The sequence below is a fragment of the Theropithecus gelada genome, chromosome X (genome assembly GCF_003255815.1).
Source record: "Theropithecus gelada isolate Dixy chromosome X, Tgel_1.0, whole genome shotgun sequence".
In the NCBI taxonomy this organism is placed as follows: Eukaryota; Metazoa; Chordata; class Mammalia; order Primates; family Cercopithecidae; genus Theropithecus; species Theropithecus gelada.
The window spans coordinates 37,263,676-37,281,527 of record NC_037689.1 but is presented as its reverse complement, the minus strand read 5'-3'; the positions used below and the strand labels follow the sequence as shown (position 1 = coordinate 37,281,527).

The window sequence follows — 17,852 nt, the reverse complement described above, 5'->3', positions numbered from 1 at the left end:
GCCTCGCTAATTTAAATTTTTTTTTTCTTTTTTTGTAGAGACAGGGTCTCGCTATGTTGTCCAGGCTGCCCTTGAACTGGCCTCAGGCAATCCTCCTGTCTCAGACTCCCAAAGTGCTGGGATTACAGGCATGAGCCACTGCACCCAACCAACACCAATAATTTTTGAGTAATTATTATTATCTTTCCTTTATAAATGAAGAAACTGAGGCTCGGGGAGATTAATTTATTTGTGAAGGCCACCATGCTAGAAAGAGAAAGAGTGAGGACTTGAACCTAGGCATGCTGCCACCACATCCAGTGATTTTTCCTGTTTTCCAGAGTACACAAAGAACTAAAACAGACATCTCAGACTTGGTTGGTCATTTTACACAAAGTGCATGGGGTAAAGGTCCAGGAAGTACATAAATTTGTTCACAAAATGTCTATTTCAAAGGTCCTAGCAGGATAAACTATTTAGGAAGTGGGAATAGCCAACAGAATGAGAATTACAGAATTCTCATTTCAAGTAAAATAGTTGAAATGGGCAAAACAGAGTACTGGACTTTTTACCAATACAGAGTATTCATGGTATGAGGTAAAGAAGTGACCAACTAATTCCAAGATGTCTGTTTTAGTACTTTTGTGAGGGCCTGGCTTAATTCAACACCACTCTTGGCTGAAAGATATACATGATGCTTGATGCCAATTGGTGATTCCAGTGGTGTAGCAGATTTAATATGTACCTGAGCTAGAACTTCCAGTCGGTCTGCGAGGTGATAGAATGCATTCCAAGCCTAGAGTAAGCAAGTAACAAAGGGTTAACCAACTAGAAGTTAGAATGAGAATGCAGAGCAACTTTTCATTTTTCTCTGAGTTATGTCTTAGCAGTGGGTTTCATTATTTTGTGGAAAAGTTTGTGCTCTCAGATGATCAATATTAGTTTATGACAAAATAAAATATTCCATTGTTGGATAAAAATCCCTTGTTGTAGATTGTCTGGCTAGGGTTCACTGTCACATCCATGAGTAATCATTTCTCAGCAGAGATATTTATTTACTAAAGGAGGTCTTTCCTGATAGCCTGGTGCTGGCCTGCAGAGATTCTCAAGCCATACTATCAGGCTGTAGACTTGAGCTGTCCAGTACCGTAGCCACCAGCCAAATGTGGTTATTAAGCACCTGAAATGTGACTAATCCAAAGTTAGGTGTGCTCACAGTGTAAAACATAAACCAAATTTCAAAGACATTGTACAAAATAAAATGTGGAGCCCCAGCCTCAGCAATATAGCGAGACCCTGTCTACACACACACACACACACACACACACACACACACAGAGCCAGGTGTGATGGCACACACCTGTAGTCCTAGCTACTCGGGAGGTTGATGCAGGAGGATTGCTTGAGCCCAGGAGTTTGAGGCTGCAAAGAGCCATGAGTGTTCCTGTCTCAAAAAACAAACAAACAAAATGCAAAGTCAACTTGATACTGATTACATGTTGAAATTATATTTTCTTGGATATATTGGACAAAAAATACATTGTTAAAATTAGTTTCATCTGTTTATTTTAGTGCAGCTACTAGAAACTTTTAAGTCACATGAAGCTCACATTATATTTCTGTTTTCCAAGGCTGCTCTAGAGGTAGACAAAGGCAGCTTGTGTAATATAAATTCAGTAAAGGTCATAAAATATCTCCAAGGACTCTCCAGTTTACAGTTAGAAATTCACTTATTTGGTTTCAATTAAATAAGTCTTTGCTACCAACCTCTCCTTAACTGCCACCACCACTAAAAATGCAGATATTTCCTAGGAAAAGTAACAATTTTCCAAGCTTTTGAACTCCTAAATCATTACTTGTCTTTAGTCCTATGGAACTACTTGCAGTTTGCTGAACAAGTCTTACTTTACCCTGTCTCCATTCCTGTGCTCACTACATACTTTGGTCTATAAACTCCTCCTTGTCTCAAAACGAGCTCAAAAATGGCCTCCAGAGCAAAGCAGCTCTGACTTCTCACAGTGGTGTACTTGGCCCTTCCCTCTGCTCACACTGTGCCCGTATTTGCCTCTTTCACAGAACATTTTGCACTGCACCGTGGTTGTGGATCTACTAATCTGTCACCTTCTAGACCGTAAGCTCCTTGATATTTTAATTTCACATTGTATCTCCAGCATCTAGCATAGTATTTGATATTTAGTAAGTTTTTGGCAAATGCTTGTTGAATTAATGAAAAAAAAGATCAAGATCAAGTTGATGAATTTGAAGCCACTCCTGGTTCATGTTTTCTTTTTAGCTTCTGGTTTTCTTTACTTCTCCTATTCATCACCCATATTTTACATGTAATTTTACTTTTGGGGGCTGTGATATTTATGTAAGCCACCTTAAATAGAGCTTCGTCATTCTAATCTAGATGCTACTCACACAGGACAGGTGAAACCCAAACTGGGGCTTAGCCCATTAGGATTCTGGGCTTTGCCCAGGAAGGAATCCAAGAGAGAGCCAGAAGTAGAAGAAAACAACTTTATTGAAGAGGCAGTATTACAGCTCCGGTGATGTTACTGCTCTGTGACTGCTCCTGCAGAGCAGGACTACCCTGTAGGCAGAGACTGGCAGCTCAGGGCAATTTTGCAGTCATATTTATACCCACTTTTAATTACATGTAGATTAAGGAGCAGTTTATGCAGAAATTTATAGGGAAGGGTAATAACTTTGGGGTCATCACGTCATTGCCATGGAAAGGGGTGGTAACTCCCAGGTGTTGCCATGGCAATGGTAAACTGACATGGCACACTGGTGGGCGTGTCTGATGGAAAGCTGCTTCCCCCCACCCCCCAGCTCTGTTTTAGTTCATCCTCAATTTGGTCCAGGGTCAGAGCCCTACCTCCAGAGACGAATCCCTCCTCCTACCTTACTGCCTCTCAGGAAGTAAAACATGGTGGACAGAGCTCAAAGCTCAGGACTTCGGGACATTCACAACAATGGGGGCAGCAGTGGATACATGGGCATCCCTCTGGCAGCTAGCGTTGTAACTTAAGAGAAACGGTGGCATGATTGCCCTCAGCAAACTTTCCAGTCAACTTGAAGTCTCCTGCCAAGAGGATGCTTTGTTTATAGAGATGTTTATAATCATGGAGAAACAGGTTTGTACTTTGTCTTAATAGTTTTTTTGTGTGTCTTATTTTGTTTATTTTTAATTATCATTGCATTTTAGAATGAACAAGAACCGAATCAACGGTGCTTTCTTTCTAAATGACCAAACTCTGGAATTTTTGAAAATCCCTTCCACACTTGCACCACCCATGGACCCATCTGTGCCCATCTGGATTATTATATTTGGTGTGATATTTTGCATCGTCATAGTTGCAATTACACTACTGATTTTATCAGGGATCCGGCAACGTAGAAGGTAAGATATTTAAAAGGAGTGATTGAAGGAGCATTTTCTTATTTCCTCATGACTTGGACAAATCAGGAGAAGATTTTCCTCTGGCTGAAGATGATGCCTTAAATTTGAAACTTTGAAAAAATTGGTGATTTTCAAAAATATCACTTATGCTCTTGTCTTTAGATATATTTTAGAGTCCAATGTTCCTTACTTAACTAGGCTCCTTCCACGACTACCTTTCCCTCTATTCTGTACCACATAAATGTTTCATATCCAGGCTTGATTTTAATATCTGTGTTGTGATTTTGTAAGCTGGGTATAAGGAGCTAAACAGACTTTTTGGGTAGGCAAAGTTAATCTTTGGTAGTCATCCACATCCAAATGCCAGCAGTTTCATAGTTCCATGCCTCCCTACCTTGGCTTACCTCTTGTTAGCCCAGTGCATGCGGACTACCATCTTGTCCCAGATGCTTTTGTACTATTATACTTCCCTCCCTTTGATGGACACTTATCCCTTGTGTGCCTATGATACTGAATAGAGCTCTGTTGCTCGTGGCCTTTAAATCAACTCTCAGCACCAGAATCACCTGGAATACTCGTTTAACATGTAGGTTCCTTGGCCCTACTGCAAACCCACTAAATTAGAATCTCTGAAAGGATGCATTTTAATAAATACTCAGGTTATTCTAATTCATTGAGTTTGAGAGCTTTCAATTTAATAATTTATAGGTAGAGTTTCACTTCTTGAGTTCATTTACTTAGATTCTGGGGGCACTTGCAAACTGCAATGTCTAAATTATTGATGCTGCTTCAAGAGGGAATTTAAGACCTGTGGGGAAGTTACTGAGGTAGTGGAGAAGAAGAGGAGACAGGATTTCTCAGCATGATTTTGTTAACCAGTACCTCTAATCCAGGGGGGAAGTGGGAAAAATCCTCAGCTTTTCACTAGACTTTAATGCTTGTAAACCTTTCTTTCTGATACTAAGGAAGAGGAATTCTGGTAAGTGGTAATTACAGTGACATGCATTTGAAAATAACAGGGACATGGTTTTTAAAAGTGTCGGTTCCTACATGGGACATGTGGGATGTGTTTGGCTAAGTATGTGTTTGACTAAATGCTTCTCTTGAAGTTTACTACTTTCCATATGTTTCACCTTAGTAACTAACAGAAGGTAATAATTTTAAATCTTGGGCTTTGTCATTTTATTCACAAATGATAAGTAAAACGCTATGAAATAAATATGGTTTGTGTCTAGTCCTCAAATTAAATTCAAAGATTAGGATCCAGTTACACTTACCTGATTTTCTTGATGATCTTGGCATGACATGTAATGTAAAGAGACTTGGTACACGATGTTCGTTTTGGTTTTTCTTTTGAAACTATTGAGAAATATTCTCATGCAATGCTTGAATACCTGTGTTTAATATTTTTGTTTTATATTAATCTTGAGATGCTGTGATTCTGTGTTCTAACAACTGTAACGTTAGTGAATTCACTCCATCTACTTGGTTTCTAATTTCGTCACTTGTACAATATAGTGTAGGAGTTAGAAGAATGGACTCTGGAGATAGATTGCTTAGACCCAATGTATTTATCTCTTAGATTCTGCCCTTGTATATAATCCGTTAACTGTATGGATATCAGGAAGCACAATAAGTCAGGGAAACTGAGCTTAGGAGAATATAATTTGTGGTGCTAGAGTCAAGCTGGTCAAGTTTATCTTTACTGTTTGCGAATAGGTAACTTTTCTAGAGTGACAGTGAGGCGTACTGGAAATAATTAACTTGGTGGGATAAAAAGAGTTAATACATAGAGTGCTTAGAGTGGTATCTGGCACACAGTGAGTGCTCAGTAAGTGTTAGCTGTTACTGTTATTTTATGATCTTGCCATTTGCTGGTCTTTCAGCTAGTTTGTGCTGGGATTAGCTATCTCTTTCCTTCTGAGCAGATTCTGCAGTAATATAATAATTGAGTGTGTAGCATCATAATTTGTTGCCTGGGAGAAGTGAAGCTGTTGTCACAAACTTGCCTTCACAAATTTATTTCATGTTCAAACTGGGAAAGCAGATGGACAAATCTCTTGTGTAAACCGGGAGAGCGTCGATAATTAGCAAATATAATCAGGAAAATTATGACAACCTTCTGAAGATAAATTGTTTGTTGTGTTTTAAGTTTGACACAATTTGTGGTGGGTTTCTCCTGGACAAAATGTACTTTCAAATGTGAGGAGAGGGTGCAGTCTGAAGTGGGGAGAGCCCTGAAAATTGCAGTGAAAGCCCTTTCTAATCATAGAAAAGATAGGAGTTGCCCCCAAAACCTTTAGTTTCGAGGAAGACGGTAAAAGGAATGTTCAACAATCTAACCCATACATTAGGTAATAATGAACATAGTTTTTGTGGTACAGAATCTTTTTTTTTTTTTAATTACACTTTAAGTTCTAGGGTACATGTGCGTAACGTGCAGGTTTGTTACATATGTATACTTGTGCCATGTTGCTGTGCTGCACCCATTAACTCGTCAGCGCCCATCAACTCGTCATTTACATCAGGTAAAACTCAGAATGCAATCCCTCTCCCCTCCCCCCTCCCCATAATAGGCCCCGGTGTGTGATGTTCCCCTTCCTGAGTCCAAGTGATCTCATTGTTCAGTTCCCACCTATGAGTGAGAACATGCGGTGTTTGGTTTTCTGTTCTTGCGATAGTTTGCTGAGAATGATGGTTTCCAGCTGCATCCATGTCCCTACAAAGGACACAAACTCATCCTTTTTTATGGCTGCATAGTATTCCATGGTGTATATGTGTGTGGTACAGAATCTTAAACTTAGAAGACCTGGAAGGACCATGGGATTATCTAAGTCACCATTCTGCTTCTATGGAGAAGAGTGCCAGAGTCATCTAACACACATATATATATTTAAACTTACTATTGAGGAAATTTCTCAGCAAAGCTTTAGCAATTCTGTTATCTTTGCCAATAACACCATTATATTAGTTATTCAGGGACACTGAGTGGCAAGTATGCAACCAATGGAGCCCAGACTAGGTAAACTCAAATACCAGCTATTCCCTTTACCTATATAATCTTAGTTGAGTCACCTGATTTCCAGGGATCTCAGTTTCTCCCTCTGCAACAGGGAGATGATGTTTCACAGGGCTTTCATGAGGATTGACTGACATAAATGTGTATAAAGTACCTAGGATATAGTGTGCAGTAAATAAACAGTAATTATTATTATCCAAGATCAGCTTAACCTATTGCTATGATTAAGAGGTACTGGGAAAGGATCTCTTTTCCACTAAGATATTGTGGAAAATATCTTGGTATTTTCCATCATACTGTAGAAACTTCTCCAATTCACCAACTCATTGCTTGGATTTTATTAAATGCTTGTTTTATTTTATTAAGGTGTTGTTAACAAATAAAAGTTGTATATATTTATGGTATATAAGGTGATGTTTTGATATATGTATATATTATGAAATGGCTAAATCAAATAATTAACATATTCATCACTTCACATACTTATTTTAGGGGAGGAGATCCCATACTTAATTTAGGGGGCAAGCATTTAAGATCTACTCTCTTAGCAATTTTCAAGTATGCAGTACATAATTATTAACTGTAGTCATCATGCTGTACAGTAGATTGCCCAAACTTACTCGTTTTGTCTAAGAGAAACTTTGTGTCTTTGACCAACATCTCCCCCCACCCACGCCAGCTCCTGGCAACCACCATTCTACTCTCTGCTTGTATAAATTCAACTTTTTTAGATTCTACAAATAAATGAGACCATGTGACATTTGTCTTTCTGTGCCTGGCTTACCTCATTTAGCATACTGTTCTTCAGGTTCATCCGTATTGTCACAAATGTCAGGATTTCCTTCTTTTTGAAGGCTGAATAGTATTTCATCGTACCACATTTTCTTTATCCATTCATTCATTGATGGACACTTAGGTTGATTCCATACCTTGGCTGTTGTGAATAGTGCTGGGTTGAACGTAAAAGTGCAGAAATTTCTTTGATATAATGGTTTCAATTCTTTTGGGTATATACTCAGAGTGGGATTGCTGGATCATATGGTAGTTTATTTTTTATTTTTTGAGGAACTTCCATACTGTTTTCCATAATGGCTGTACTAATTTACATTCCCTGCAGTAGTGTACCAGGGTTCCCTTTCCTCCACATCCTCACCAACGCTTGCTATGTTTTGTCTTTTTGATAATAAGTATTTTAACAGGTATGAGGTGGTATCTTATTGTGGTTTTGATTTGCATTTCCCTGGTGATAGTGGTATTGAGCATTCTTTCATGTACCTGTTGGCCATTTGTATGTCTTCTTTTGAAAATTTTCTATTCACATCCTTGCCCATTTTTAAATTGGGTTATTTGTTTTCTTGTTATTGAGTTCTTTGAGTTTCTTATGTATTTTTGGATATTAACTCCTTTGCTGTGCAGAAACGTTTTATTTTGATGTAAATTCCATTTGTCTATTTTTGAATTTGTTTTTGTGCTTTTGGGGTCATTACCCAGACCAATGTCATGGAGCTTTTCTCCTATGTTTTCTTCTAGTAGTTTTACAGTTTCAGGTCTTATGTTTAATTCTTTAATCTATTTTGAGTTGATTTTTGTATTTGGCGTGAGACAACAATCCAGTTTCATTCTTTTGCATCTAGATATCCAGTTTTCCTAACACCTTTTATTGAAGAGATTGTTCTTTCCTCATTGTGTGTTCTTGCCACCTTTGTTGAAGATCTGCTGGCCATAAATGCATGGATTTATTTCTATCCTTGCTGTTCTGTTCCATTGGTCTGTGTGTCTGTTTTGATGCCACTACCATGCTGAATAAACACTTTTTTAAAATGCAAGTAATCCTATGAGGTCTACTGGTCACCACAATAGTGGTGAATTGGTTAACCAGCTCTCTATCTAAAAAATACCCTGATTTGTAGCATTTGCCAGTTTCCCATCAAGGCTGAAAAATTCTGAATAAATACTCTGATTTGTAGCATTTGCCAATTTCCCATCAAGGCTGAAAAATTCTGAATATTTAGCAATCAGCCCTTGAAAACCCGTACCAGCCAGATGTAGCACACCATTACAGCTGCCACCTCTTTGTGAAATACCTAGAAGAGGTTGCTTCTCTATTGCCCTCTAGTTGAGAATAGCAGTTTGTGGAAATGAGAGATTCGTTGAAGGAAAAAACTTGGAAAAGTGATTTTTAAAATTTGGGACAACAATCAGGGAGCAGAACAAGTGGGAAGGCAACCAAGATGAACTGCATATACTTCACAATAATGTCTCTACTAGATTTAGTGTCTAGCCACAGCCTAGAAGTAGATATGTTAGTTATATGGTCAATTTTATTATGGTAGTGATAATAATGATGGTGATAGTGATAGTGATGGTGATGATGGTGATGGTGATGGTGATGAAGTTGATAATGTGATGTGTGTTTTAATAGAGCACTAAACTAAGACTCTTGGTTTTGGTTTCCAGTCTCAGGCTCTGGCATTTGTTAGCTGTGTCTTTGAGCAGGTCACATAAGGAAAATGATGACAATATTTTCTTAAATAGTGTAATGATGAGAAGACAAAATCAGAGAATATACCTAGTGGTTTACATGCTAGAAAGTGCTATATCTATTAAAGTTACTAGCATGATCATAAAAAGCAGTTATAAAGTGCTAATTTTATATAACCTGGAACTTTGTGGTTTATAAGGAGAGTCATGGACACAGCACAATTTCAGATTTACATGTACATACTAGAATTGATATTGAATCCAGTATATAAATAGACTGTTATAATGTTAGACCTTAGTTGGATCTAAGATCACAACTGGGTCTTAGGAAGGGACCTTAACAATGATTCAAATCCAACCCTCCAGAAACCAGAGCCCAGATAAGTAAAAATATTTTATTGTTTTATTGACCATCCATTCTGTGATAGGAGCTATAGTATGTATTGTAGATGAGACAAACATAAATAACATGGATGGTCCTTGCCTAGAAGGAGATTATAATCTTATAGTAACAAAGCCAGGTCAAAGACTTAGGACACAGAACCCTAGCTAATGCTCCCAGCTGAGTAGAGTCATTAGTAAATTTGCTTGGTTTGTTTCTAGTTATACTTCTATTCCCATAAGGTCAATAGTAAATAAAAATGCATTTGGATTTTCACAAATCTTGTTTTTCACACAAGGGGATGTGGCTCAGTCAACACTTTTATATCCTGAAACTTCACATTCTTACAAAGTCTTAATTAAATGAATAGTCTTAAAAATAGAGCTGTAAATAAAATGAGAATGTCATAGCGAATATAGCAAGTGTTTTTCTTTGTTGTTCTTAAATATACATACCTGATAAAAATCTAATGTAAGTGTGTTGAGTAAAGCCTGGGGAGAGTAAATAGAGTTCTAGGTCAACTCCTTTCACCAATCTTGTTTCATTCTGAAAGACAAGTTACTCTGCATATTTGAGTGTCAGTTCCTTCATCTGAAAAACAGGGATGAGGCACGTAGTCGTGGTTGAGTGGTTAAAACAATGGATTTGAAAAACAGTGATAATAAAATATGCATAATATCGCAGTAAGAATTAAGTGAGATGGTGTATACAAAACGCCTAGTCTGATTTCTACCATGTAATAAATACTTAATATTATCATTAGCATTATCATTGCTATTATATGGCACATGTAAAGCAACTTGCCTACAGTCACATGGTTAAAAAGTAATAGTAACAGGATTTAAAACCAGATAGGTTTGATTTCAAAGTCCATCAATCTCACTGTGCTACAGTGCCCCCTCAAATCATTCCAGTAACCCTATTTTCCCCCAGAATCATCCAGAGTGATTCTGAGGACAGTCTCAATTCCCCAGTAATTGAGTCTGTCCTGTTTGAAAATCATATTTGTCTGTCTTTTATTGTCTTTCTGGCTATGCTTGGATCTTGGCTCTTTAGCTTTATTTACTCATTTATTTATTGAGACAGAGTCTCGCTCTGTCACCCAGGCTGGAGTGCAGTGGCACGATCTTGGCTCACTGCAAGCTCCACCTCCCAGGTTCACGCCATCCTCCTGCCTTGGCCTCCCGAGTAGCTGGGACTACAGGCGCCCGCCACCACGCCTGGCTAATTTTTTTGTATTTTTAGTAGAGACAGGGTTTCACCATGTCGGCCAGGATGGTCTCGATTTCCTGACCTTGTGATCTGCCCACCTCGGCCTCCCAAAGTGCTGGGATTACAGGCGTGAGCCACCACGCCTGGCCTCTTTAGCTCTATTTTTTTTTTTTTTTTAAACGGAGTCTTGCTTTCTTGCCCAGGCTGGAGTGCATTGGTGAGAACTCTGCTTACTGCAACCTCCACCTCCCGGGTTCAAGCAATTCTGTTGCCTCAGCCTCCCGAGTAGCTGGGACTACAGGCATGTGCCACCGTGCCTGGGTAATTTTTGTATTTTTAGTAGAGATGGGGTTTCACCATATTGGCCAGCCTGGCCTCGAACTCCTGACCTCAGGTGATCCGCCCATCTCAGCCTTCCAAAGTGCTGGGATTACAGGTGTGAGCCCCCATGCCCGGCGGTCAGCTCTATTTTGTTAGAAGGGAGACAGAAATACTCTTTCTGCTTTTGGCACCTTTATTTATCTTAAAACAGAGCAAACCCTGTTCCTCAACATCCCCTAGCTCTGAGGGCCACACCTGATACTTCTTTTCTCCCCTCTTTTGCCCCTCTTCTCTCTATATTTATGAGATATATGAGAGATATTCACTCTCAGGGCTCCTAGGAGCTCGTTCCAGGTATTTTAATCAGTTTTTTCATCCTCTTCCTGAATCCCCTGACATTGCAGGAATAGCATAAGTAATTAACACTTGATTTTAGGTTTCAGGAAAAAGAACTCATGTTTTTAGCAGAACATCAAATCAGAATGATCCAGAAAGATAGTTAAGTTTTATTATTCTTAGTAAAAGCAACGCACAGGTAGTGAATCAGTTTATTACAGCAAACACTATGAAACGTGACAAAGTGATATATTACTGTTAGATAACCTTTGAGCTGCTTATCATGTCCACTAAGCAGCAAGTTCCTGACACTGCAATTTGTAAAGTCCAGCAATGCCAGGACTCTGCAACTGGATCTAAGGTTGTAAAAGAACAATATGCACCTAATTTGTCACTGAGACAGCTCAGTTTGATAAATTTCCACAGCAATTCCCCTTGGAATCTTTTTGTTTGAGATATTGTTCTTCTTCTAAAGAAGAAAAACTTGTCCTCATTTGTTTACATCTTCCTTTTTAGTTTTTCCCCATTCATTTGTGATGCCTGATGAATCATTTTTCCTTGTTGCTGGGAAGGGGGAAGCAAGATTCCTTGTAATGATCATGTATGTCTAGCTCTTTGTCATTTTTCTTCTGACTCCATAAATACTTTTTTTATTAACTGAAGAAACTGGAAAATAGGCACCGGCAGTCATTATTTCTAAGACTATTGTTGCATTGCCACCTACTTCAGAATGCTTCCTTTACTAAAATGTTTGTAATACAGGTTTCATACTTAACATATACAAATATCAGGGTAAAATTTTGCTGTCCACAATCTGTTTATTGTTGTGGAAAATTATTCACTCCGAGCCCAGTGAGGAGTGATTTTGGGGGAATTTACATGAGACAGCCATTTTTAATGATAATTTATAGACATTTGCTACTTACAGTTTCATCTTTAGAAGAAACATTCCTCTCTCTTATAAAGCATTAAAATGGGGAGAGGGAGGATAAGTGTATATGGCATTTTTCCCTTTCATTGAATTCATTTTAGGACAAGAACTGTATCTCTTCCATACACATAGTAGACACTCAAAATGTAGCTGTTAGTGAATGTTGGATAGTATGAATGGAAGTGATGTGATTGATGGTTATAGAATGTCGATGTCCTTTGCTTTCTGGAGGATGTGGAAAGTGACAATACACCTATCTACAGGAAGAGGAACCAAAGTGTTTTAATCCTCTGGTGGGTAATTTCACCTGGGAGGATCCTCTCATCACATTAAAATCTATGTCCACCCCAACCCATGCTGATTGCTGATTGCTGATGCTTGGCATGGCCAGTGCTGTGTCTTCACCCCAAGGATGGAAAAATATAGCAGCCTGTCTTTCACTAGGTCTCTAGGACCACAACTCCTGACTTTCAACCCAGCATTGGGCCAGAAGTTTTATTAATAAGTGTTTAAAATGTGGCATCTGCAATTCAGTGATTGCCTATTGTGTCTAATTGTGATATTTAATGGTGGCATATGCAATGATAAAATACTTTCAAATGATGACATTGGGATCTACAGAATGGGAATTCTACTTTATCTTTGTTTTAAATGAACAACTATTTGAAATTATTTAATAAACCATCAGCAAAGCCTAAAATACAAGAGATATAAGAAATTTCTTGTGTGTAAAATTCCCTTCCTTCCTTCCTTCCTTTCTTCCTGCCTTCCTTCCTTCCTTCCTTCCTTCCTTCCTTCCTTCCTTCCTTCCTTCCTTATTTCTTGTGGTAAAGCCCATTCAAGGTCTACCTAGGGCTACTGCCTGAGTAACTTTACCTACAACGTTAGTCCATACATACATACATCTAATTGTTCAGTCTACCATCTATCATCTGTCCATCCATCCATCCATCCATCCATCCATCCAGCCAGCCAGCCAGCCATTAATTTATCATCTAGCCAACCAGCAATTGAACTACATTCATTGATTATTTTATACATCCACCCTTTATCATTTGTTCAGCCACCCACCCATCTTCTACCCATCCATATATTTATTATCCAGCCAGTCAGCCATTAATCTACTTTCATTGATTCATCCACCCATAGAGTTGAATGCCTACTCTGTGCTGAGTCCAGATCAGCTGTTTTGCAAAACATTTTTAAATTTGGATTTTTCTGATTAAGCTCCTCATTATGAGATTCAGGTCAAAACAAATTGGAAGGGGTGGGGCTGGAACACAGGAAAAACATATATGTGATTTACTCAGTGTATCACATCAGGACAGACTTGTCAGTTTTTTTCATTGTTGGAAATTTTCACTAGATTTCTCTTTTGGCAAAATACAAGTGTCTTTTTATAATTAATATTTTGCTTATGGGGGTGATATCTTGAGACCATGTGAATATCCTGTTCTCCAACCATCCCTCACATAATGGTTTAGTATCCATTGATAATCATCATCAGAATCAATTATTATTATAGTGGTGAGTTTCTGTTCCTATTACTCTTTCTATATTCGTTGGCATTCTTCTATTAAAAAAAGGGCTTTCTCTTTTCTCTACTTTCTTCCACCATCTTCTTTAAAGCACATTCTCATGCAGGACTAATAAGAATTCCATCTCAGTCATCATTGGGGCACCTTCACCATCTCCTCACCTGTTAGAGACTCACCAAGGTCCTGAGGGACTCCCATAGTGGTGGGACTTTACCCTGGTCACCACTGCAGTGCCTAACATCTCAGCCAGATGATCTGTTCGTTTCTGCTATTTGGTATTTCCACAAATTCGTGGGACAAGAGAATCCTTTGCAAGTCCAGGAGCCTCATGCCTAACATCATTCCTCTATGGTGTCACCATGGAGTGGTGCTCCAGCATCCAACCTGTGATAAGCCTTAGGGAAACCCCTCCTTCTTTTGGTTGCCTAGAGGCACCCACCTCTCTTTTTTCTTTTACTGCATGATATCAAGCATAATTGTCTCACTGTTTTAGTCTTTCACAAAAGACAGGAAAACCCTTTGAATTTGAGTCTACAGTTTTCCACACTCCAAAGAAATATTACAGATCTGCATATTACTTGGGTTGGAGTGAGCAAGGTCTACAAAGGGTGAAACTATGAGAAACTCAAAAATTTATCCTGTCATATGGAATTTTTGGAGTGACCTAGAATTATAACTACAAGTTGTAAAGTAGTTGGGGAAAATGTGCTCTGAGTTCCGAAATTGTGACTTGCAAATTAACACAACTATTTTGTAATGAGTAGAGCCAAGCAGCAATTTCTGAAGTTTATAGTACTTATTTTCTACCAAGTAATGTTAATTTGCTTTCTGATAGCTCATTTCTATTTGTTTTTCACTCAACATTTTCAGACCATTAATTTGTCAAATCCCATGAGAGGAATTTATTACTTTTAACAATTCAATTGTTATTGAGTTGTTCTCCTAGAGATGGATTTTAAACTTGCGAATTTACTATACATTTTCTTCACATTACTTCATGCAATTTGTGTGTGTGTGAATGTCTATGTGTATATATGTACATATACACTCATATTCATTCATATACATATTCATCTATATTGATTTTAGTATTCTAAATAAGACTACTTGTTTTGATCACTATGTATATGTCATCTATACAGACTTCTCATCTTGATAGTATCTTTTCACCTCACCAACTCTTTATGGTCTTTGAAATTTGTTTGAAAATTACACAATATCATTAATTATTTCATTGTTCTAAGGTTCCTATTCCCTTCCTGTTCTCCATGTTCGTACAGAAGACCATATGCAACCATGGTTATGGTCCTTCTAGAAGCCAATCACTCTTTTTTATGTGCTTTTAGAAAGAACAAAGAACCATCTGAAGTGGATGACGCTGAAGATAAGTGTGAAAACATGAACACAATTGAAAATGGCATCCCCTGTGATCCCCTGGACATGAAGGGAGGGCACATTAATGATGCCTTCATGACAGAGGATGAGAGGCTCACCCCTCTCTGAAGGGCTGTTGTTCTGCTTCCTCAAGAAATTAAACATTTGTTTCTGTGTGACTGCTGAGCATCCTGAAATACCAAGAGCAGATCATATATTTTGTTTCACCATTCTTCTTTTGTAATAAATTTTGAATGTGCTTGAAACTGAAAAGCAATCAATTATACCCACAAACACCACTGAAATCATAAGCTATTGATGACTCAAAATATTCTAAAATATTTTTCTGACAATATAGTGTATAAATGTGGTCATGTGGTATTTGTAGTTATTGATTTAAGCATTTTTAGAAATAAGATCAGGACTATATATATATTTTCACACTTCAAAGACCTAAGGAAAAATAAATTTTCCAGTGGAGAATACATATAACATGGTGTAGAAATCATTGAAAATGGATCCTTTTTGATGATCACTTATATCACTCTGCATATGACTAAGTAAACAAAAGTGAGAAGTAATTATTGTAAATGGATGGCTAAAAATGAAAGTATTGATATACAGGGTAGAATTTTATCCTGTTATCACACCAACAGTTGCTTATATATTTTCTGAATATCAGTCCCTAATAGGATAATTCTATTTGTTGACCATTTCTACAATTTGTAAAAGTCCAATCTGTGCTAACTTAATAAAGTAATAATCATCTCTTTTTGATTGTATGACTGATTGCGATCTGAAATTTATTTTCACACTGTGGAACATAGTCTTGTTTTTATTGGTTATCTTTAGTCTGCTCTACAGCCCTAGAAATGAATTATTTTTGTTGTGTGTATCCTTGTTTGAAGACACCTTGTAGTTTTTAGGTTGATTCTATTTCCAGATAGGCCATGAATAATTCTAAATTCTAAGAACAAGGATTATACATTTATTAATGAAAATAAAATTTGCTACTCAATTTCCCACCACTATCACCCATAGTTAAAGTTACAGCAGTAGTCTCTAACTGACTTCCCTGCCTCCAGTGTGCCTCCTTGCATACAAACTCTAAGATAGGTAGCTGCATACAGCAGGTTTATTGGGGCATGTGCTCAGGAGACACATCTTTAAGAAGTGAGGAAGGCAAAGTGTGGCGGACAGATGTTAAGGTGGCTCCCATCATTCCCATCTCTTGGTATTCACGCCTTCATATAATGCCCTCCCCTTCAGTGAGTATGGTACCTGTGGCTTGCTTCTAATGAATAGAATACAATAAAGGTGATGAGATGTCACACTCCTGCAATTACTTTATATTATATCTGAGTCTGTCTTGCTAGCAGATTTGTTTCTGAGATCTTCTTGCTGTCTTGATTCACTAAGTGGCCATGTTGGGAAAGCCCATGTGACAGAAACTGTGGTCAGCTTCTAGGACAGAGGTGTCCAATCTTTTGGCTTCCCTGGGCCAAATTTGAAGAAGAAGAATTGTCTTGGGTCACACAAAATACACGAACACGATACTGATGAGCTAAACAAAATTCGCCAAAAATGTTTACGAATCTGTGTTGGGCCACATTCAAAGCTGCCCTGGGCTGCAGGCGGCCCGCAGGCCACAGGTTAGACAAGCTTGCTCTAGGAATTGCTGGTGACCTGTAGGCACCAAGGACAGCCTCCAACCAACAGCCATCAAGAAACTGGAATCCTCAGTCTTACAACAAGGAAATGAATTCTGACAACTGGAGTAAGCTTGGAAGCAGATTTTTCCCCATTCAAATCTCCAGATGAGAATGCAGTCTGACCTACGCTTTGCAGCCTGAGCAGAAGAACCAGTTAGGCTGTACCCAGACTCTTGACCATGGACACTGTGAGATGATAAACGTGTATTTTTTTAAGCTGTTAAGTTTGTGGCAGCAACAGGTAACAAATAGAGTAGGATTAGGCAGAAGGAGAAACAACCAGAAACATGGTTACAATAGAAGCCTCAGCTAATGTTTCTGGAAGCTCGGGAGCTGGGGCTATTCCTGATGAGTTAAGGGAGCAGGGCCTTTGTATCTCCACATTGACCAGGTATGCCTGTGGGTGCCTTCTGGGAGAGGGTCTATCCTTGAAAAAGGCAGTTCACTGTGGCTGGATGCAATTCCCATTGAAGGACTCAGCTGTGAGCCTTCAATAGCCAGTATTCTTAGCTGCTAGGGATGGGTGTATTGGCTTAGAAGAGGGAGCCCAGAGGTCCCCCTAGAATATCTACCGGTCGATTGTCTGTGATACAGCCTGAATGAATGCCCCAAATGTAAACCTGGTCCTGTTAATTCCTAATATAGACACTTTGAAATGGCTTATCATTATCCTTAGGCTAAAGCCACACTCCTTAACACAGGGCCTGCTAAAGTTTGACACCCCCTCCACCTCCACCTCCCTCCCTATCTTCATCTCTCACAAGTTCTCTCTCTTTTCCACCCAGTCATACATAGATCTCTCACTTCCCAGCTTTTGAACAGGCTGTTTTCTCTACCCTACCTCTCAGCCACTCTTGTACCTTGTTCTTAGGGTCTTTCTCACGTAAACATTTTGATCTCAGGAAGTCTTTGCCAGACATCCAGGATATGTGCTGCTAGAACACCCAGATAATTATACTCATCTCATTGTACTATGATTATTATTTTTAAATATGTTTTCTATGGAGGAAGGGGACCACAAAGGCAAGAGTGTTTTAGGGCCCACAGAAGTCCTAATGCAGTCTTGTCTCCATAAACATTTTTGTAACCCACTTCACTTTGCCCTTGACCTCCAACCAGATATAATTAACTATTGCTTTGTAATTTATGTCTACATATTTT

General features: G+C 38.5%; 1 protein-coding gene across 1 annotated transcript in view; it reads left to right on the top strand.

The window, feature by feature from the left end:
- Positions 1-15,760, top strand: part of CLTRN (collectrin, amino acid transport regulator) — a 38,132-nt gene extending 22,372 nt beyond the window's left edge. The window contains exons 5-6 of the mRNA XM_025372063.1: positions 3,191-3,385; positions 14,952-15,760. Coding sequence (XP_025227848.1) covers positions 3,191-3,385; positions 14,952-15,108 — 352 coding nt within the window. The 3' untranslated portion in view covers positions 15,109-15,760. The remainder of the gene's footprint in view (positions 1-3,190; positions 3,386-14,951) is intronic.
- The last annotated feature ends 2,092 nt before the right edge of the window (positions 15,761-17,852 follow it).